At 42.3% G+C, this 22,715-nt stretch overlaps 1 protein-coding gene across 1 annotated transcript in view; it reads left to right on the plus strand.

The window, feature by feature from the left end:
- TANC2 (tetratricopeptide repeat, ankyrin repeat and coiled-coil containing 2) overlaps positions 1 to 22,715 on the plus strand; it is a 257,730-nt gene that overhangs the window by 178,368 nt on the left and 56,647 nt on the right. The window contains exons 10-16 of the mRNA XM_070729274.1: positions 7,143 to 7,424; positions 9,182 to 9,315; positions 10,219 to 10,450; positions 10,552 to 10,718; positions 11,535 to 12,142; positions 19,453 to 19,561; positions 20,474 to 20,596. Of these exons, the coding sequence (XP_070585375.1) occupies positions 7,143 to 7,424; positions 9,182 to 9,315; positions 10,219 to 10,450; positions 10,552 to 10,718; positions 11,535 to 12,142; positions 19,453 to 19,561; positions 20,474 to 20,596 (1,655 nt within the window). The remainder of the gene's footprint in view (positions 1 to 7,142; positions 7,425 to 9,181; positions 9,316 to 10,218; positions 10,451 to 10,551; positions 10,719 to 11,534; positions 12,143 to 19,452; positions 19,562 to 20,473; positions 20,597 to 22,715) is intronic.

Below are 22,715 nucleotides of genomic sequence, written 5' to 3' on the forward strand. Positions count from 1 at the left end.
CACACCTCTTTCTCCCATGCCTCTGGAAGGAGAGTCCAGCATGGGATTTAGCTCAAGTCTTATTCGTAGGGACTGAGTTTTAAATTAATATAATTAACATATTAAGTAGGTACCGCCCCCTTGCTGCCCCAGTACCTCAGTTTTAAAAAACTCAGTCTAGGATAGGGACGCTGAGTTTCTTGCTCCTGAGGGAGTAGATTTCAAAACTGTATTGTAATAAATATAATAAATGTAATATAATGAATTACCGTTTTTAATGCTGTTGTTTATGTCTTTACAGGTCTTTACAGCGTTAAGGGGTTTCTGCCCTCCGCGGGCAGCGCCCCATCGTTCTCCTTATGGGGCCTCTTCTCCCCGCGAGTACTGCCCTGAAGAGGAAGGTTGAGCCGGAGATCCCTGACCTCCGTGGCCATATCTGGCTTGTTCACCCCAAGTGGGAGGGGTCCGCCCCCTACCCACTTAAGGGGGCGGCGGAAAGACGGTTCAGTCTGGGACAAGCGGCAGGCGCGCTTCTCAGCTGACGCCGGGAGAGGCATCCGGAGCGCCTCCCAGCTGATTAATCAGAGCGCGCCCAGCCGAAGCCGCAGGGAGAGCGAGCTGCCGCAGGATACATAAGCGGCGAGCCGGAAAACACCCGGGCATGTTGACAGCCAAAAGCCATGGCGATTAACGGCAGTGCACACCGCTGCCAGGGGAAGTCTCACCCCCAAAGGGCAGCAATCACTCGCGCCCGCCATTTTTGTGGCTAATTGACGCGCGGGGGGGGAATTCCCGCCCGATTTTCGGCGCGCTTTGGCGGAGAGCCAGGAGCCGGGCTAGTAATCTGCCCGGCAACATGCCCATTGGTTAAGAGTCTCACGTGAGGTGAGCAACGGCAGACAGTTATTGCAGTCACTTGCGAGGGAGAATCAGTCTCGATGTATGTGACTTCTGGCTTAATTCTTCCAAACAAACATTTGTGAGTAAACGCTGCCCCATTACTTTGATAAGGATGGCCGACCAGCAGGTGCATCAGGGACAGGAGCAACCCCAGTCTGCTCCGGTGTCCTCCAAGGGCAAGGAGAAGTCTTCCTCTAAGGCCAAGGCCAAGTCTTCCCAGTCATCCTCCTCCTTGAAGGAAGCTGAGAGGAAAATAAAAGCGTTAGAGCAACGCTTGGATGCAGCATTGTCTTCTCCAGTTTCAGGGGTTCTCCATATACCCCACTTTCAACCAATTCCACCAGTGGGGTCATTGCCATTAGGGACTTTGGGCTCTGCCTCAGAAAGAGATTGGTCCCCAGACCGTCAGGCCTTGCCATGCCCAACTCCACCGTTGCCCTCGCCTCATGTCAGACCAGAGAGGCCTGCCTCAATTAGCCAACCCTTATATGGGCCTCCTGCTGGATCACAGGTGACTGGGGCTCCTTCTACATCCTTTACACCTACGGCTGCAGGGCTTAGATCCCAAGGTGATGCCCCCATCCCTGCAGGACATTATTGCCAACGCCTATGCGCAGGGAATGGTGGTTGGCGCCCAGCGTGTAACACCTCCATTGCCACAACCGTACCAGCCCAGGGATCTTTGGTCAGCACCACCGCCCCCTCCTGGGCTGGACTCGTTGGCGGGAGACACTGGGTTTCTGGAAGAAGACAGTGAGCATGGGAACAATGAACTGTCTGATGATGATTATACCTTTCCAGAACAACCAGCTCCCGCGGGACTGTTTAAGCCAACGTTGTTTAGGGTGCTTTTGCACAAGGTAAAGCAAGCCTTAGATGTTCCAGGTGCGACTGTACCTACAGATGCAGGGGATGGACTTAGGACTTCTGCCTCCCTGTGTAAGGAGCAACCTAGGGAATCCGACACCGTACCTGCAATGGAGATATTCTTAGAAAACATTAAGCGCACCTGGCAGCACCCAGCAGCGGGGCAGGGCCCCTCCATGGTGGAGTGTCATTTCTATACATTCGACGACGAGATGGAGAACCTGTTACAGTTTCCACCAGTGGACAAGCCGGTAGCCACACTGGTGTCCAATGCCGTCGTCCCTTCTGAGACTGCAGACAGTCTCAAGCCTGATGAGAGACGGGCTGAGACGCTCCTGAAAAAGGCCCATCAAATGGCAGCATGGGCCCTGCGGGCTGCATCTACTGCATCCATCTTCAACAGGGCATCCATCATGTGGCTTCAGGAGGTACAGACTAGGATGGGGCCTGAGGATTCTCGTCTGAAGCAGGATCTAAACAAGCTCCTAGCGGCGGCCGAATTCTCCGCAGATGCCACCTTGCATGCGGCGAAGTTTTCCGCAAGGGGCATGGCTTCCACAATTTCTTCTCGACGCCTCCTTTGGCTCCGACATTGGCAAGCGGATGCCAAGTCAAAATGGCGCCTGTCATCTGCCCCTTTCCAGGGCACAAAATTGTTCGGGGAGGTGTTGGAATCACTCCTTGTGGAGGACAAGGACAAGAGGAAGATCCTCCCCAGATCCTCTAGGCGCCAGGATCGCAATAATACCCCGTATCGACGCCGACAGCCCGTTCGGTGGGACCCAACTTCCGGGACCACCCAGGCCTCCAGACCGTATTCACAAGGTCAATATGGTCAGTCCTATTCGTACCGGGGTGATAGGACCTACTTCCAAGACCGAGGCAGAGGATACCAGCAGGCGAGACGTCCCTTTCGCGGTTCCAATCAACGAGGCTTCCGTCGAGCCAAGTGACTACATAGGGCAGGTCCCTTTGGGGGGGAAACTCCAAAGGTTTTTTACCGCCTGGAGGACCACATCCTCCGACGCTTGGGTCTTGGACACAGTGACCCGGGGCCTACGCCTGGAATTCCTTCATATTCCGCCTACCCATTTTGTGTCATGTCCAGTGCCCAAAGACGTTACCAAACGGACATTACTAGAACAAGAGATTGCGCATCTCCTAGAGATCCAAGCCATCGAGAGAGTGCCAGCCCAGATGGAGGGCATGGGGTTCTACTCCAGGGTCTTCATAGTACCCAAGACATCGGGAGGTTGCAGGCTCATTCTGAATCTGAAGCACCTAAACAGGTACGTGTTATACCGCAGATTCAAAATGGCCTTCCTTCGCACTATCCTGGCGTCAATCCGGCCTCGAGATCTCATGTCATCCATCGACCTGAAGGAGGCGTATTTGCACGTGCCCATTCATCCGGAGCACCGGAGATACCTCCGCTTTTATGTCCAGGGGAATCACTATCAGTACCGGGCGATGCCTTTTGGCCTCTCTTCCGCACCGTGTACCTTCACCAAGCTCCTGGATTCGCTAATCGCCTCCTTACGGTCCCAGTCAATAAGACTTTTAGCTTACTTGGATGACATCCTCGTACTGTCCAGGGATCTGGCGACCGCGCGGCAGGATCTATGGGACACGGTAGCGCTGTTGCAGGAACATGGCTTTACAATAAATGAGGCAAAAAGTCATTTTTCTCCCACCACCACTATCACCCATCTCGGCTCCGTTATAGACACCATCGCCAGGAGGGTTTACCTATCTCCAGAGAGACAGCGCAACGTTCAGGACTTAGTCACCAAATTACAACATCAGAGGATGGTACCGCTGGCCTTTTTATCTAAGGTCCTAGGGACTCTAGTGTCATGCGTGGACATCGTCCCCTGGGCACGGTATCATTTCCGCACGCTACAATGGACATTGCTTCCATACCAAAAGCGACATGTGAGTCACACACACAGATTAATTACGATAGGATGAGGCCTGCGAGACTCCCTAAAATGGTGGAAGTCCCGGGCGATACATCAAGGGTCCCCCTTTGGCCACCTACAACACATCATTGTGACTACGGATGCCAGTTTCCTGGGTTGGGGAGCCCATGTGGACCATCATGTAACTCAGGGGTTGTGGCTTCCTCAGGACTTGATTCCAGTGAATATCAATTTCCTGGAGCTAAAAGCTGTGCGCCTTGCCTTGCTAACCTTCACACCACTTCTCCAGGGAAAGCATGTGTTGGTTCGTACGGACAACGTTGCGACCAGGGCGCACCTCAACCACCAAGGAGGGACCAGATCTCTCAGGTTGATGGGGGAAACGCAACTCATCTTCGACTGGGCGGAGGTCCATCTTGCGTCACTCCACGCAGAGCACATTGCGGGGGAAGCCAATACTCAGGCGGATTGGCTCAGTCGGCAAGCAGTAGATCCAGCGGAGTGGAGTCTGACCCCACAACTGTTCCAGCAAGTGACCAACAGGTTTGGCAACCCGACAGTGGACTTATTCGCGACTCTGCACAATGCCCAGCTCCCGAGGTTTTATTCCAGATTTCCCACACCAGGAGCCGAGGGGACCAATGCCCTGTACCTTCCGTGGCCCAAGGAATTGCTATACGCCTTTCCACCAACACCACTTATTCCAAGGGTCATCGAAAAGATCCTAGTGGAACAGGCAGAGGTCATCCTGATAGCACCGCACTGGCCGCGGCGGACTTGGTTCGCCGACCTGATGGGGCTCTCAATTGTCCAGCCTTGGAGGATCCCAGACGACCAAATCGCCCTCACTCAGGGAGCGATATTCCATCCGGAGCCTCCGAGGCCTTCAACGACTAGGATTTACCAGGCTACTTGGGCCGCATTCACCGCTTTTTGCATGGTCAGACATCAGCGGCCACAGGATGCTAGTTTAGTCTTGGTGTTGGAGTTTTTACAATCCGGTTTGGAGAAGGGATTGGCTCCCAACACCTTAAGAAGACAGGTAGCGGCTTTGGCTACGATTATTCAATCTGAGGATGGCGGGTCATTGTCCCACCATTCATTGATTAAAGACTTTCTGAAAGGAGCTACCAATAAGCATCCTCCACCGATACGACGATTCCCTACTTGGGATCTTTCCGTGGTACTGCAAGCACTCACAGCTCCTCCGTTCGAACCGTTGAGAACTGTACCTTTAAGGATTTTATCCCTTAAGACAGCTTTTTTAGTGGCCATTATATCGGCACGGCGGGTGTCGGAGCTGTCGGCCTTCTCAGTAAGACCTGACCTTTGTACATTTCAACCTAATAGGGTGATCCTCCGTTTGGACCCAACGTTCATACCTAAAGTCAACACCCACTTTCACCGGACGCAGGAACTTGTCTTGCCGGATTTCTGCGTTCATGGATCCCATCCGTTGGAACTTAAGTGGCATAAGGTGGACGTGTGCAGAACTCTGAAGCTCTGAAACTATATCAGGCGCACGGCTCCTTTCCGTAGGACTGAGGCCTTGTTTGTCTCCTTTGGTCAACATCGACTAGGTCTCAAAGTGTCCTCACAGACGATTAGTCAATGGTTGAAGCTTTGTATAGTCGAAGCGTACAAAGCAGGTTCCCATACATTGCCTAGTGGAATCACGGCTCATTCAACTCGTAGTGCCGCTACTTCAGCGGCATGGGCTACACAGGCATCGATAGAGGACATCTGCAGGGCGGCCACGTGGGCCACCCCTACCACCTTTATACGACACTATAAACTGGACACGTTTGCTTCGGCCGAGGCGGCCTTCGGGAGGAGAGTATTGCAACAAGTGTGTGACACTACAGGGTCATGATTCAATGATATCCCTCCCTTGAACACTGGAACTTGGGTATATCCCATGCTGGACTCTCCTTCCAGAGGCATGGGAGAAGAACCGTTGAACTTACCTGAACGGTCTTCTCCATGTCCTGGAAGGAGAGTCCAAACCCTCCCATTGAACCATGGACAGTTGTTGCGGTTCAGTTAATGGTTGTTGTTAGTTGTTTAATAAATTCTGTTTACTACTTGAATTCGTTTTTTAAAACTGAGGTACTGGGGCAGCAAGGGGGCGGTACCTACTTAATATGTTAATTATATTAATTTAAAACTCAGTCCCTACGAATAAGACTTGAGCTAAATCCCATGCTGGACTCTCCTTCCAGGACATGGAGAAGACCGTTCAGGTAAGTTCAACGGTTCTTTCCTTGGTAGGTAGAATCTGTCAATGTCTTTGCAAAGATGAAGAGCATGATGCTTTGTAATTTTTCTGCTCTTCCTATCCATGACTTTTAGTTCTGCTTGAGTCCAGTCAACTACTCCACTTATATATATAATGACTGGAATTGCCCAGGAGTTGATTGCCTCAATAGTATTTCCTCCATTGAGTTTGAACTTTACGATCTTCTTTACTCTCTTGATGTACTCACCTCTAATCTTCTTAAAATATTCCAGTCTTAATATTGTTTTGTAGTTATCATATCATCCAGACTCTTTCATAGGGCATCTTGATTCCTTCAATTTTTATTATTTTTCTATGTTTGATGGTGAATGTGGCACATTTGTTCATGCCAAACTCCATTGTAATATCTTGGCTATATATATTGAGCAGTTATTCTATTTCAAATGGTGTTTTTCCAAACAGCGTCAGATCGTCCATGTAAAGGAGGTAGGATAATCTGGGAGATGTTTTTGATATTTAATAGCCTTGGATCTGAGTCATTCAATATTGTGGATAGAGGAATCGGTGCAATGACAAACAGTAGTGACGATATTGAATCTTCTTAAAATATTCCTGCCTTAATAATAACCTCTCCCAGTCTCCCACCATTACTGTGTCTTCCATTGTGTCATCAATCTTTACACAAAACTTCTGATGTTTCTACTGATTCCTGTTGTTTCTAGGCATTGATTATTCAGTCATGTGGCAGAAAGTTGAATGCCTTTTCTTCCTTCTCTTGCAGTTTTCCAAAATCATCTTGTCAATTGGGAGTTTATCTTTTGTTCCTCTACTGTTGGGGAAACTTCCTTTTTGTTAAGATGGAAAGAGATTGTTTTCAACTAGATCAGGAGTGTCAAACTCGCAGCCCACAGTTCGGATGTGTCATACTGATAATAGATCAACATTATCACAGTTAATAAAATCAATTAATAGTAATAGAACTGGTTGATTGTAAGCCATCAAGTCAGTATCAGCTCTCAGAGACCATATAGGTTTTCTCTAGGAATATGTGTTTGAAAATTATGTTGATGTCTAGAAAAAGCTTTATATGTTTGAGATTATCAGGTCATAGTTCTCTCAAAAGAGCTTTTTCAAAAGGTAACTGGAAAGGTAGAAAAAAACCCAATCCAACTTCCTTTTGATACAAGCTAGTAGCCTGTTGTGGAATACTGAATGTTTTCTTTATTCCTTTGCAGTTCGTTTTGCGCCTTATAGACCTCCCGACATCTCTTTGAAACCACTGCTTTTTGAAGTACCTAGCATCACCACAGAGTCTGTGTTTGTTGGCCGGGATTGGGTATTCCAGGAGATTGATGTACATTTACAGAGTACTGATGCCAATGTGAACAGAGGTGTGGTGATAGTTGGAAATATTGGCTTTGGCAAGACAGCAATCATCTCTAGGCTGGTTGCACTGAGCTGTCATGGCACACGAATGAGGCAGATTGCTTCAGACAGCCCCCACGCATCCCCAAAACGTAAGTGGAGCATTACATTCCTGTATAAAAATTGCATATTATATTAAAGGGTATTTTTGCATAAAAAGTTGGAATAATAATATTTGAAAATGTAAAAAAAATATTCTGTGCTAGAACTATTCATTTTTCAATTCTCTACTATTTCTACTTCATATTCATATTTTCAATAAATATTTCAACTTTAATTTTATTGCAGTACAAGTTGAGATAAGTGTCTGTAACAGTTCATTTAAGGCTGTGCATGGTGGTAAATTAATTTAATTTGAAACAGTTAAGTGCCAAGCTTACAATGAGGATAAATTCAAGGAAATCATAGTAACCACTCCTAAATACAGAATTGCTTTTTAAAAATCTCCTTTTCAAAAGAATACACTGGGAAAAGTTCAAGCCTTAGAACAGCAATCCCCAACCTTTATGGCTTGGTGGCCCAGCGGGAGGGGGGGGCAGAAGAGAACTGACCTGTACAAGCAGTGGGCTGGGGGATGCATGTGCATGTGCCAGTCTGCACATTTTTGAGTAGAGCTGTGCATGGTTGCTGGCTCACTTTCAAACACATCCCCGCTAATGGGGATCCTGCCGTAGGAAACTTTTTAAGTTATATAGAATACCTAAGAATGTAAGTTGGTATGATGGGGGAGATTAATGCTACATGAGCTTAGTGCAATGGCTGGATTAACTTTTAATTTTAATATATTTAGTCAAATCTGGATTGGATTGGATTTGGATTTGGATTCAGATTTTCACCTGTTTTGGGAGTGTGTGCTACAAGTCACTTTGTCAGCTACTCTGATTGCATTTGTTGTAGTGACAAGCCCATAAACCAAGTATTGGAGATAGGGTTTTCAGCCTGGACTGGGCAATTCTGAGTCCAGAGAACAAGCTGTAGGGAATCACAGATTGAAGGAATTGTTGGAGTAAAAAGTGATCTGCCATGTTTTGGCCTGGACATTGATCACATTAGAAGATTGTACTATGTCCTGGATCATGCTGGAATGAGTGGGTTGGTTGGTTGGATGGATGGATGTCACTTTGGTTTGTTTAATCCACAGTTTCTATAAAATAGTTTGGTAACATTTATAGAAAATTATGGACAACATTACTATTCAAATGCTAAGGCTTTAGGGAGAAGTATTATTTCATTTGTAGCAAGCTGTATCAGCATTGTAATCTTTCCTGATTTTATGTAGCAATATTTTGATTTGCATCATCTCTATGTTCCTACATTTAGGTCTTGCTTTTGGCTTGTTTTAGGATAATGTGTTCCTTCTTTGTATTACTTTAAATAAACTTTTATTTTGAAATGCATTTTAAAAAATATGTTAATACAATTTGTTTTTCTTTTGCTAAGATAAAACTTTACAAAATGGTATTTTTTAAAAAAAATCATTCAGAGTAATTAAATGCTATGTCACCTTTCAGAGACTAATCTTTTAAAATATGAGTTATGGAAGAATCCAGAGCAAATTCTTTCTTCACAATTCAGAATAACAAAAGGAACCTTGATATTTTGGTCCAACTCACTGCTGAAGCAGAAGTAGAGAACCCTGCAGCATTCCAAACAAATGGCTGTCCAATCTTCTTAAAAATTCACATGATTCCTTAGGCTAATTCATATTTCTATCTATATATGTTGAATAAGTTTAGAATTTTCTGCCCTACCATCCTCCACTGAATTTAACCACAAGCATTGCCATTCAACTCTGTATCCTTAAGAGACCCGATAAACTCTAATTTGTTCCTATTCATCTATATTGCAGATGTTGATGCAAATCGAGAACTTTCCCTTACTCAGCAATCCTCTGCTCACCCCTCCATTACCAGTGGGAGTTGTCCTGGAACTCCAGAAATGCGCAGACGGCAAGAAGAAGCTATGCGAAGACTTGCTGCTCAGGTATGAAATGGTTATTCCATTAAATGTTTTCATTCAAGAACCAAGATCTGATTGTGCCTTTATGGCACCAAATATAGTAAGGGAGGTTGCTAATATACTAAACAGATGCCAGACAAGACCTTTGAAAGTGTATATTTTAATATATACTCACATAGCTACCAGCAACAATCTCTTCGCCGACATGGACACATGCACAATTTCTTCGTATATATACACTTTTCTTCTTTTCATTCTCAACTGACAGAAAATGATCTCCATCATTTAATCATTTTCAGCACTTTATCTTCACTGCCTTTCTTCTATCAAATGAGAGGCGTAGTTTGCTCAGTTGTTTCCTATCAGACATATTCAATTAAAATCAGACATCATTATCTTAGATTACCTTAAAAAATTGAACCACTGCTTTTGGTTTCAGAACCAATATTGTATTTTTATAGCATTTTCCAGTCTGTATTCATTCAGTATGAAGAAGGTGGATAGGGTACACTTTGAGTGTGTGGAGGCACCCATCAATCAACAAATTCTAACCTGCTTACTGCCGCCTAATGTTTGAAGCCTTTCACTCTAACAATGGATCAATTAGAAAAAGTATTGGAGCCATACCTTTCCACATTTTCGATTAAAAAAACAACTGCTTTATCCAGACCCCGCAGTACAGAATTTTGGATGCAAGAAGCCCAAGAAGTTATATCTTTTTCTGTTTTTTTCTGGAATTTGTCAGCTTACCAGGTCTCTTTTTGTCTTTGACTGCAATTAACCATTTGTAAATGGATCTAGATAATTTGAGAGTGCAGCAAAGCCAGGAAAAATTAATTTCCAAGCAGACTTCTAATAGGGAAGGGAGATAGCTCTGTTTTGCCTATTTTTGCACTGAGAAATTGTTGTTTGGTTCTCTTTCCCTAGGTTGTTGCATATCACTATTGTCAAGCTGATAATGCCTACACCTGTCTGGTGCCAGAATTTGTACACAATGTAGCAGCCCTGCTCTGCCGTTCACCCCAGTTTGTTGCATACAGAGAGCAACTGTTACGTGAACCACACCTACAAAGTATGCTTAGTTTGCGATCCTGTGTTCAAGATCCTCTTGCATCTTTCCGGAGGGGAGTCCTAGAACCTTTGGAAAACCTTCATAAAGGTAGGGATTTAATTCATAACCATAAATGGCCAAATAATTGCTTAAAACATAATTAGTATAATATTGCATATATTTTTCTATGTCTCTCTCACAAATTCTAGAACGGAAGATCCCAAATGAAGATTTCATCATATTGATTGATGGCTTAAATGAAGCTGAATTTCACAAACCAGATTATGGGGATACAATTGTATCATTTCTCAGCAAAACCATTGGAAAATTTCCATCTTGGCTGAAGCTAATTGTAACAGTTAGAACAAGTCTACAGGTAGATAATAAGCTATACCATATATGTTCATAAACAACAAATTTGTCAATTGAATTCTTATTAAACGAAACCTGACAAAACTACTCTTGTAATAATCCTGAAATAATATAGCATCTTTAAATCTATGAAATAAAATCTGCTTTAGAAAAGCATGTTAAATTTTACTCAATTTGCTGGATATTTTACTGGAGCAAATGAATAGTCTTAGGGAAATTCCTGCAAAATGTTCAGAAATTTAGCATCTCTGTTCTTGAGTATTTTCAAGTATTTTCAAATCAAGCATATAAAGAACAAGATGTGTATAATTTAAAACACACAAGTGAGAATTTAGCCTGCACCTTTCATTCATTCGTATCAGTGAATTCTGGACCAAGGCCATAATCATAATCTGTAAAGTGCCATGGCTTTGTAGAAGATATGAACATGTAAGAAATCATAATCATCTTATTCTTTCAAATGGATTTTAGAATTTTTAAAAGGTTATTTTTACATATCCTTGGGCGTTTAATAAGCCTACTGTATATGAATAAATATTGTACTTTTCCCTGTTCCCTCTTACCCCTTGTTTTGTTTCATATCTTTTAGATTGTAACCCTAATAGCAGGTACTCTGTACTATTTTCAATGCAAAGGCATAATAATAATAGTTTAAACAAAGAAAACAGTGATTTGGTTCAAGCATAAGAAATCCATTATATATGGTTTGGGATGTTATTGGGAGGTGAAAGATTGCTAGTATTTATACAGTGACATATTGCATGTAAGCTTTCTTCAAGTTCTCTGTTATTCATTTCCCCCCCTTCTCTCTCTCCTTTAGGAAATAATAAAGTTATTGCCCTTCCATAGGATATTCCTGGATAGACTGGAAGAAAATGAAGCTATAGATCAAGATCTCCAAGCCTATATACTACACCGAATACAGAGCAGCTCGGAAATACAAAATAACATCTCTCTTAATGGCAAAATGGACAACACAACCTTTGGCAAACTCAGTTCTCATCTCAAAACCTTGAGTCAAGGATCATACCTATACCTTAAGCTCACATTTGATCTAATTGAGAAGGGCTATTTGGTGTTAAAAAGCTCCAGTTATAAGGTAGTGCCTGTCTCCCTTTCAGAAGTATATCTACTGCAGTGCAATATGAAATTTCCAACACAGTCTTCCTTTGACCGGGTAATGCCTCTTTTGAATGTGGCAGTGGCATCTCTACATCCTTTGACAGATGAGCATATTTTTCAGGCTATCAATGCTGGGAGTATTGAAGGTAGTTTGGAATGGGAGGACTTTCAGCAAAGAATGGAAAATCTTTCTATGTTTCTTATCAGACGCAGAGATATGACCCGAATGTTTGTGCATCCTTCATTTCGAGAATGGTTGATTTGGAGAGACGAAGGAGAAAAGATCAAGTTTCTTTGTGATCCTAGGTAAGTAATTAACTCAATTCTGCAATGAAAGAAAGCACTTTAAAAATGAATGCAATGCTGAATTGCAATTTATAAAAATACAATCCTTGAAAACTAATATTTTCTATAAATGTGTCAAATAAAATAAAGTTTGTAAAAGAAATTTGATATATCATGACATATTATTAAATTCCAAACAGTTTTCAGTCTTTTATAGGACAGTTTTGAGCCAGTATGGCAAGATTTTCTCAGTATAAAATAATTCTGAAAGACAAACTTGATTCCTTTACAATGATTAGGTCTATTTGAAAAAGAAGAGTTGAAAGATAGTCTGTGATGATATTTCGTTATTTCTGAGATTTCAAGAGGTTTTTCTTTGGGCTTTTGAAAAAAGACATCAAAACTGAACTATATTAATTAGTTTGTTTAGATTTGTATTCCCTCAAATATAAAGGTGATATAAAACATTTTTAAATGCTATTTCACAGAAGAAATACAGAAGAAAAGTAATTAGTTATAAATTCCATTACCTTAAATAGAGATGATAAATTATATTCTTAACAATTTGGTAAGGGAAACCCATCATCATTGGGTAGTCTCAATTTACCATGAAATTCTTGGTTGCCTATCTAGCCATATAAGTTTTATGTGGAACTATCAAACTGAATAATATAACTATCAATTCCAAATACAGTAATACCTCATGATACGAACTTAATTGGTGCCAGGAGGAGGTTCGTAAGGTGAAAAGTTTGTAAGACAAAACAAAGTTTCCCATAGGAATCAATGGAAAAGCGATTAATGCGTGCAAGCCCAAAATTCACCCCTTTTGCCTCATTTCCGCCGGCATTTGGATTTTGTTCAGGTGTGGGTGGAGGGGGTGGAGACGGGGGAGACAGCGCAGGCTGCCCGGAGGGAGCCTCGTGGGTGGATTAACGGAAAAGTCAACAGTTACTGTCCGGCTTGCAACGACTGGAAGGGAAGGGAGGGAAACGCACGGGCAGTTTGTACGTGCCTCTTCTCTGATTTCCTCCCTCCCTCCTTCCCCCTCTCCCTCCTGGCCTCCCTCCTCCTCCTGTATTCTGCCTCCCTCCCAGCCTCCGGGCCACATTCTCTACGCCACCGGCCGGCTGTCATCTTCTAAAGAAGCAAGAAGAGGAGGAGAAGCTGGGCACCTTCCTCCGCCACCACCGGCGCCCAGCTCTTCCTCCTCTTTTTGCTTCTTTAGAAGATGACAGCCAACCCTGGCGGCGCGGAGGCTGGGGATGGTGTGTGTGTGTGGAAAGGGTCAGCGGGAGAACTGGGGGGAGCCGTGGCCACTGCCCCGTGGAAGGGACCCGGCTGGGAAGCTCCCGAAGGTGTGGGCTGGGGTCTTTCCGGAAGAGCAAGCAGCAGGCATGGGCTGGGGTCCCCCCAGTTCTCCCGCGGATCTCTCCCACACATCCCGACTCCTGCAGCCTCTGCGTTTTTCTTTCGGCTTTTTACATTGAGGAGATGTTGCCAGCCCAGCGGCATTGATTCCTCCGGCCGCTTAGCTCCTCCCATCCACCCGGAAGCCGAAAGTTCTGGCCTTTGTTCACCAACCTCCACGTTTTTCAGGTCTGCATCCTGGGCGGGCGGGCGGGCGGCGGGCAAGGAGGTGCGACCGAGCGGGCCGGCTCACGCTCCGGCTAGGACAGGGCGGGCAACGGCTGGGCGCGGCGGCGAGGGTGTGTCCGACTCGGGGTTGGCGGTGCCTGACGCAGTGGGGAAAGGGGCCGTGGCTGGATCCGCTGAGCCTGGCCGGCCCGGCATATCGCAGCGCGTGTTGCCTGCGGTGCGCTGCTCCCGGCTTGGCTTCCCTGGCCGCTTCCCTGGCCGGAAGATCGCAGCGCCAGGCAGCCAGAGAAGCGGCCAGGGAAGCCAGGGAAGATCGGAAGATCGCAGCGCCAAGCGGCCAGGGAAGCCAAGGCGGCCAGGGAAGCCGGGAGCAGCGGGGAAAGGGGCCGTGGCTGGATCCGCTGAGCCTGGACGGCCCAGGATATCGCAGCGTGCGTTGCCTGCGGTGCGCTGCTCCCGGCTTGGCTTCCCTGGCCGCTTCCCTGGCCGCTTCCCTGGCCGCTTCCCTGGCCGCCTGGCGCTGCGATCTTCCGATCTCCCCTTGGCTTCCCTGGCCGCCTGATCGCAGCGCCAGGCGGCCAGGGAAGCGGCCAGGGAAGCCAGGGAAGATCGGAAGATCGCCAAGGGAAGATTGGAAGATCACAGCGCCAGGCGGCCAGGGAAGCCAAGGCGCCGCCAGCCCCGAGTCGGACGCATCCTCGCCGCCGCGCCCAGCCGCTGCCTGCCCCGTCCTAGCCGGAGCCTGAGCCGGCCCGCTCGGTCGCACCTCCTTGCCTGCCGCCCGCCCACCCGCCCAGGATGCAGACCTGCTGCCTCTCCCCGCGCCCGCCGCCGGCCCGATCCTGCGCCTCCTGCTTCCCCCCCAGCCAAAAATACAAAGGCGGTCTGCCACCGCCCGCGGAGCAATGGGAAGCTGAAGCCGCTGGCGGTTTCAGACTCCCTTTGCTTCACGCTGCTCCGCCCTGCCTGTCATGCGGCGGCAGACCGTCTTTGTGTTTTTCGCTGAGGGGCGGAGCAGGAGAACCTTCCTGACTCCCTCCCCCAGCGTTGGACCTCCTGCCCTCCCAGCCAAAAACCCAAAGCGGCCTCCTGAACGTTTTCCGTCTTACGTACCTGCTGCCGCCGCCGAGAAGCCCCGCAGCCTGGCTGTCACATTTTAAAACAGCCGGGTGGCTTCCCAGCAGCCTCCCGATGCCGAATGCCAAACCCGAACTTCCGGGTTTGGCTTCAGGAGGCAACTGGGAAGCCCCCTGGCTGTTTTAAAAGGTGACAGCCCGGGCTGCGGGGCTTCCCAACAGCCTCCGGAATGCCGAACCCGGAAGTTCGGGTTTGGCGTTCGTAACACGAAAAAAGTTCGTAAGAAGAGGCAAAAATTTTCTGAACCCCGGGTTCGTATCTCGGGTTGTTTGTAAGACGAGGGGTTCGTATCTTGAGGTACCACTGTAGCTATATTATTCCGTTTGAGATATGCGCACACGCACACACACACACGCACACATGCATATGTGTATGTATATGTATATATTGTGTGTAAAACAAAATGTTAAATGTACACATAAAATACCCCCTGTAGTTGAGTAACAATAAATAAATTCCAACAATAATAATTCCTCTCTTTGCAAAATAAATCTACAATTTATGTATTTTTCCTAAATCAATATGTCATATCACAGATAAGAAAATAAAGCGACCAATTTACTGTAAAAGAAAAAAAACAGGTAATCCCAACAACAAAGCTAAGCTTCAAAGGCTTCTATTGTATTTAACTCGCAGGAAGTCCACCAACAGCTTCTAATCTCACATGAACTAACTTTAAGCATAGTTTCTGATCTATCCAGAATCGAATTGCATCAATTAATTTTTAATATAATGTCATTCCTTCCAGTTTATCACCTGTACTTTTCCTTAACATTATAACCATGATCTTTCCAAACAACTGCATGTCACTCCCCCAAATCATAGGTCTTCATTGATAATATCTCCGCAGTACTTGTTATTTAGTAAATTTTCCTATAAATTGGAACATATCTCTTAGCAATTGTTTGTAGTTGCGTGTCATAAGTCTATTCCACAAATTCCTTCAGCTTTCCTAAGAAGATTCAGATCATCACTCATCCATCCTATCATCTCTGTTGTAACTGAATTTTTTGAGTTAATGCCCCCTTCAGTCTTTTCTAATGAACCTCCGAGTTGCATGGCTGATTTAATTGCTGTTGCCTGAATCTGACCATCTTCTTTAAACAGATTTAAAACTGTTAATAATTCATCAAACTGTTTATCTAATTTTTCATTTAGAACTTGTAAGATAAAATGTGCCCTCCCCCCAAAATTGGAATCACTGAGGAGGAGCAAGCAGCAGAAAGCAGAAACCCTAACCTAGCAGTGATTATATAGTAGTTTCTCTAATGAGTGCATTAATATTGTATTAGACTGTAAGTGCATTAGCAAACAACAGTAAACATACCATTCTATTCAGCTACCTGTATCGTCCTAGCTGCACCTGATAGGTAGCTTTCTATACTTTAAGCATTTTTCCAGTGACAAATACCATGATACCCAATTTTATAAAAAAATATCTATAGAATAAAAATGCAACATGAATTTCAATTCATATTATTCCACTGTTCCATTTGTACTGTTCTGTATCTTATACCCCAAGTTTTTAACTCATTTTACCATATGTTATTTCACTTGTTCATGTTCTATTTCAATTTGTAGGAGGCATTTATACTTTTTAGCAATCATATGTAAATAATTCTGTTTCAAAATCTTTACCAAATTCAAAACCAAAAATTATTTTACTTCATGTTAATCTTTCTAGTAATTTTACACAGGAAAACTATTAACACGTGATTTTTTCTGATATAAAATCCTCTTGATTTCATGTTTCTTTGGAAAAGTTCTAATAAATCAGCAATTATGTTTAGTTATAATTTCTCTTCTATAAAATGATTCTTATGGTGATAGCCATAAAGGTACTTTTGGATAATTTTTTATCTGTTCCACATTATTAAGTTGGCACATCTAACAACATAATTTTTGAACTTATGCTAATCTTAATTTTGTAATACCATAAATGTCATGCCACCCAATAACTTTATATTTCTCAGTGTCACCACTCTTTAATCCAAATTAAACAACAGTCTGCAAAGTACAATTTCAAATCAGATAGTCCTATGTTTCTTCTTTCTCTAGAACTTTGGAACACTATGTAAAAATCTCATGGTTTTTTGTATTTTTACCGAGCACATAAATTTAGATATGTCTTTCTTCCATTATTTATCTCAATTATCAAAACTGATAATGTCTGAAACAAAAAATGAAAATATAGATAAAACTTTTATTTTAATCACAGACTTTCACAATTCCTTTTCCCCATCTTGATATCTCTTTTAATTTCCTTGTTTTTCTTAATGTATATGTGTTTGAAACTACATAAGTTCACATTTGTTAAATTAACACCCAAGCATTTTACCTTTTTCTCTTATCTGTTTCGCCTCCTTCTGTCTCATTTTATACACCACTCTGTCAGCTATACTTCCAGACTCTTTATACCTCCTGTAGGCAGACTTTTTCATTGACTATAGCCCTTACATTATTACTAAACCATAGTGGCTTCTTCTTCCTTTTACCTTTAGTTATTTGCCTTACATACAGTCCAGTGACTTTTAAGATGGCCTTTTTTCATACAGTCCACTGGGTGCTCACTTCTACCATTTTATTCCTCCCCTCTAATTCATTATTTAAATATTCTCCCATTTCATTGAAATTTGTTTTCCTGAAATCCAGTACAGTAATACCTCGTCTTACGAACTTAATTGGTTCCCGGAGGAGGTTCGTACGACGAAACATTCATAAGACGAAATAATGTTTCCCATAGGAAACAATGTAAAATCAATTAATGCGTGCAAGCAAAAAAAAAAACGACGCAAAAACGGCGCTCTGCTGGGTGCCGCCGCCTGCTGTCACCTTTTGAAACAGCTGGGCGCTTCTCAGCGTTTTACCAAATGCTGAACCCGGAGGTTCAGCAAAATTTCGGGTTCGGGTGGCCGCCGAGAAGCCCCGCCGCTGCCCAGCTGTCGCCTTTTGAAACAGTCGGTGGGCTTCTCGGCATCCCCCCTGAACCCGAAAGCCAAACCCGAACTTTTGCCGAACTTCCAGGTTCGGCGTTCAGGAGGCCGCTGAGAAGCCCCGCTGCCCAGCTGTCGCCTTTTGAAACAGCGGGGGGGGGGGGGGCGCTTCTCGGCATTCTCCTGAACGCCGAACCCGGAAGTTCGGCAAAAGTTCGGGTTCGGCGTTCAGGTTCGGGAGGACACCGAGAAGCCCCGCTGCCCGGCTGTCAGCTTTGCAAAAGAGCCGCGGAGCTGTCGGTCGGTCGGTCGGCTCAAACGGAGGTGAGGAATCCCAATAGGGAATTCCATGGGCGGAGCTTTGACATCACGAAGATGTTAAAAGTATATATAATATAAAAGTAAATTAAATTCTTGCAGATAATTTTGCATAATTGTTCAAATTTGATTATAAATTCTTTTTTGGGAGGAGTATATCCAATTGAAAGTTCATAACATTTATGTCTCCATCAAGAATTAATTATCCAAAGAAATTGTAAATAATTTTAGAAATGATTTATAAATTACTTTCAGATCATCTTTTATGGGGCCATTAAAGTTTATCTTAGCAAAATGAAAAACAGATATTTTCAAACAGCAAATAAAGTAATTCATTATGCTTGAACCATAACATCATATTTTTGGCATTTTTCATGTCACTCTTATAAAATAACATTTGTTTAAATATTATACCCAGAGTAATGTTTTTGTGAGGTGGATGGCAATGTTAATATGATATAAGTATAGAAACACACAAGTATACATAAATATTCCAGTGGTTTAAGTTGTGTTATGGGGTTTATAAAATACTAGTGGGAGTGAAACAGTGTGCTTTCTAGAAGCTATCTGCTCTCTTCTCATCGTTAATTTTTCAATTTATGTCTAAGAAAAAGACAATTAAGTTTGGTAGGAATCTGCTATTAACCAGGAGACTGTGAGTTCTAGACCTGTCTCAGGCATGTTTTCAGCTGTCAAATCATTTTCAGTTCTAGGAAGAAGTAATGACATAAAATTTGCAAAAATGCTGTGAAGAAAACTTGCAAGGACTTATTCAGGCACTTGCCAGGAGCTAACACTGACTTGAAGGCACAGACATACACAGAGAGAAATACCACTGATGTATAACCAATCAAAAGAAGTGTAAATGTATTCACTAGTAGCTAGTTCTAAAATCTTTATTAATATTTTGATAGGATTTAAATATGAAGTATATATGCACAAATCATTATTCTGCTCTACAAGAATTCGATGAAAATTACAAGCAGGGGGCTCTAATTATAACCAAGATAGTGAACAAGAAAATCACATCTGAAAGCTCATACTTGATAAATATATTTTACATTATAAATGTAACTCTACTTACCTGGCAGTGATTTTATTCAGTATAAAGCAAGGAGATTATTTTCATGAAATTCAAAGTTGAATAGCATTTGATAAGTTAAGTGAAATTCAATTTATTTAGTAAAACTCTCTCTTATAAATAAATTGTATAAATGAGATCAATACTTTTCTAGGATCTGATTGTTATTACATATGTTAAACATACCTTTATTCTCTCTCCCCCCCCTCCCTCTCCCTCCCTCCCCCTCCCATTCCTTCTCTCTCCCTCCCCCCTCTCTTTAGGAGCGGTCATACTTTACTTGCTTTTTGGTTTTCCCGTCAAGAGGGAAAACTCAATAGGCAGCAAACAATTGAGTTGGGCCATCATATTCTCAAAGCACACATCTTTAAGGTAGGCAGACCTTAAATAACCCCAATAACGTCTTTTTGTTGGATTCTGTATACTGGTGTGTATTGCTATTATAATAAAGCAGAAAGAATGTTTACCTTCTGAGTTGTATATTGTAGTTTAGTCAGTTAATAAGGAGAGCCAAGTTTCCATTCTCAGATAGCTCACTACCAAAACAATATAACAAGGAAAGAGCAAACTTACAATGTTTCTGCATGCTTTTTCTGTTGTTATCCGATTCAGCAAAGAATAATTTTAAATCTTTGATGATGCAATTTCATTCTTTATTCAATATTTCTCATCAAAAATGTAGAAAATGGAACAGCAGATAGATCTACTAAAGGACAGTATGAGTGATTATTCTTATCTTAACTCTCTCTTTTGATTCTGATGAGCACTATTCACAGGAATCTTAAAATTAATCTGTGTTTGACCTGGGAATTAGAGATCCTCTTCTAAAATGTGTTATAATTGATAAATCCTCATTCAAGTATTTTTCCATGGTTGAAATATAATTTGTAGATCAGAAATAATTTCATAGACTTTTCGTAAAGTCCGGGATCTTTAAAAAATGGAAGCATTAAAACTGTCATAAAAATGTGTCTGGAAGAATCCTAATTTCAGTGAGAGATGATCCAAAGCAACAGTCACACCAGGTGGATTATTTACATATCTGATTCACGATTAGAGAGATAGGAAGAAAAATTACTAACTGACAATGAAAATGAATACTCTGGCTTTTTTTCCTTTGAGGGTAAAATTTAAAATATTCCATCTATTAGTATAGATGTTCTTAAGACATTATTCACTTTTAACTTTGAATTACTGCTAATAAATATGATATTAAATTGTCCACGAGGCTTAATTACAAATGAAAATGAATTCTTAGAGTTATATAATGTTTATCTTTTTCAGGGGCTTAGTAAAAAAGTTGGTGTTTCTTCCTCAATTCTTCAAGGGCTTTGGATTTCTTATAGCTCAGAAGGTCTTTCCATGGCACTGGCCTCTCTACGCAATTTGTATACACCCAATATAAAGGTACTAGAAATAGAGATTGCCTTTTAACTTTCAGATGGTAGAGACCAAATCCTCCTGTGATTTTGTCAAGAGAGCAGCTTTGAGTTTAAATAAAAACTTATTCTGAAGCAATGGACAAACTGACAGGACTTAAGAAAATTAAACAATGATCATCACAGTTTGTTACCCATGATCCATCTTATGGAACTGCTTATTTGCTTAATATTATGTTATGTTGGTACTAGTGCAGGGCTCCACTTACCTTTTCCTACAGGTACTGGGATCCCGAGGTTGGCATGGGCTCGCAGGCGTCTGACATGTGTGCGCATGCCCCCACATGAGATTTTGCTTCTGCACACGTGCCCCCGAATCAGCATTTTTTTTCCACACACAAAAAAGGCAAAAATTGCCAAAATCTTGCCCGCATGAGTATCCTCACACAAGATTTTGCTTCGGGCACATGCGCAGAAGCAAAATCTCACATGGGGGTGCACACACACATGTCGGGTGTACGTGCGCCAGTCTCCGGAAGTCCTATCGGGTCACCAATCCCATTTGGGCCCAAAGCAAAAGTGACATTAATTTCATTAATGCGATTAATATCTATATTTTCCTCATATAAATAGCAGCTTTGTTAATACTCAAGGTTATGAAAAATATAGAAGAATGAGAGATGGACTGAGCCTTTTTTCTTGATCCTCCTTTCCCTAATATAGTTATTTTTGGTTTGAAATGAAACCTCTATTAATGCCAAGAGACGTTTTCTCTTAGGAAAAAAATAAAATATATATTTTAAAAAACCAAGACAATGATAGATGGACAAAGTTTTAAGTGTAGGGTCATTTTGTGGAACACATTATCCTCTATTATCTTATTCTCATTCCAGAGTGGAGCGGGATATCTATTTTACTCATTTCATTAAGCAAAGCCAATATTTTGATAGATGTTCCTATTGAAAACAACAATTCCACTTAGTTTAGTTTAGTTTACTTGCACCTCATATAACCAAATTAAATGTAATCTTCAGTGTACATTATAACTATAAATTAAAAAAACCACAAACACACATCTTTCACATTCTATACAATTGAATTGAAAACCCGATATTGCATCAATATTGCACTATACCGTAGAATTCAACATAGTTACTACCCTGGGAAAGAAACTATTTTTTAGCCTATTTGTCCTTGTTTTATGATTCTGTACCATCTGCCAGATGATAACACTTCTGGTTTTGTCTTGCTCTGGAAAATAATTAGCCGCCCCGAGTCTGCGGAGAGGGGCGGCATACAAATCCAATAAATAATAATAATAATAATAATAATAATAATAATAATTAATAATAATAATAATAAATCTCCATTTAGTTGTACATACATTACATCAGAGCAAAATGAAGAATATCCTTGCTTCAGGAAACCAGGCTCACTTTTGTTTCAGAAATAGGTAGTTCTCAAATTACAACTCCAATCAGAATTTCCATTACTAAGAGAGATGGTTGTTAAATGAGTTGTGCCTGATTAATTATCTTTTTTTGCTGTTGTTATTAACTGAATCACATGGTCATTAAGCAACTTCAGCTTCTCCATTCACTTTGTTGAAGCCAGCTGGCAATTACCTGACCTTAGGACACTACAATAATCACAAATACATGCTGGTTGCCAAGTACTCACATTTTGATCATGGTTCCATGGGGTTCCAGTTATAAGCTTGCGGATCAGTCGTAGGTATGAGGATTAAACTTTTTTCAGCATCATCATAATTTTAAATAGTTGCTAAGCAAATTGTTCAAAGACTTTACAAAGTGAAGGATTACTTGTAGCAGAAATTTAGCGAGATTTATTTTTATATTCCAGTGAATTGTCTTTCCACTTTTTCTTCCCTTTATTTCTATCAAGATTAATCAGTATAATAAATTATTATTTCTAAATATCTGAAGGTATATCTCCAAATAATCAGATCCAGTTTCCTTATTTTTCAGGACTTTTTGCCAACTGTCTTTAATATATCTTTCTTTGATATAGTTAATGTAAGTTGTTGTATTTTATCTGTCATTCATTCATTTGATTTAGAAATTGCCCAACTCCAAACCAACTCTAGGCAGCTCTTAATATAGCAATAAATCATAAAATATATATAA

This window comes from Erythrolamprus reginae, chromosome Z (assembly GCF_031021105.1).
Source record: "Erythrolamprus reginae isolate rEryReg1 chromosome Z, rEryReg1.hap1, whole genome shotgun sequence".
Classification (NCBI taxonomy): Eukaryota; Metazoa; Chordata; class Lepidosauria; order Squamata; family Dipsadidae; genus Erythrolamprus; species Erythrolamprus reginae.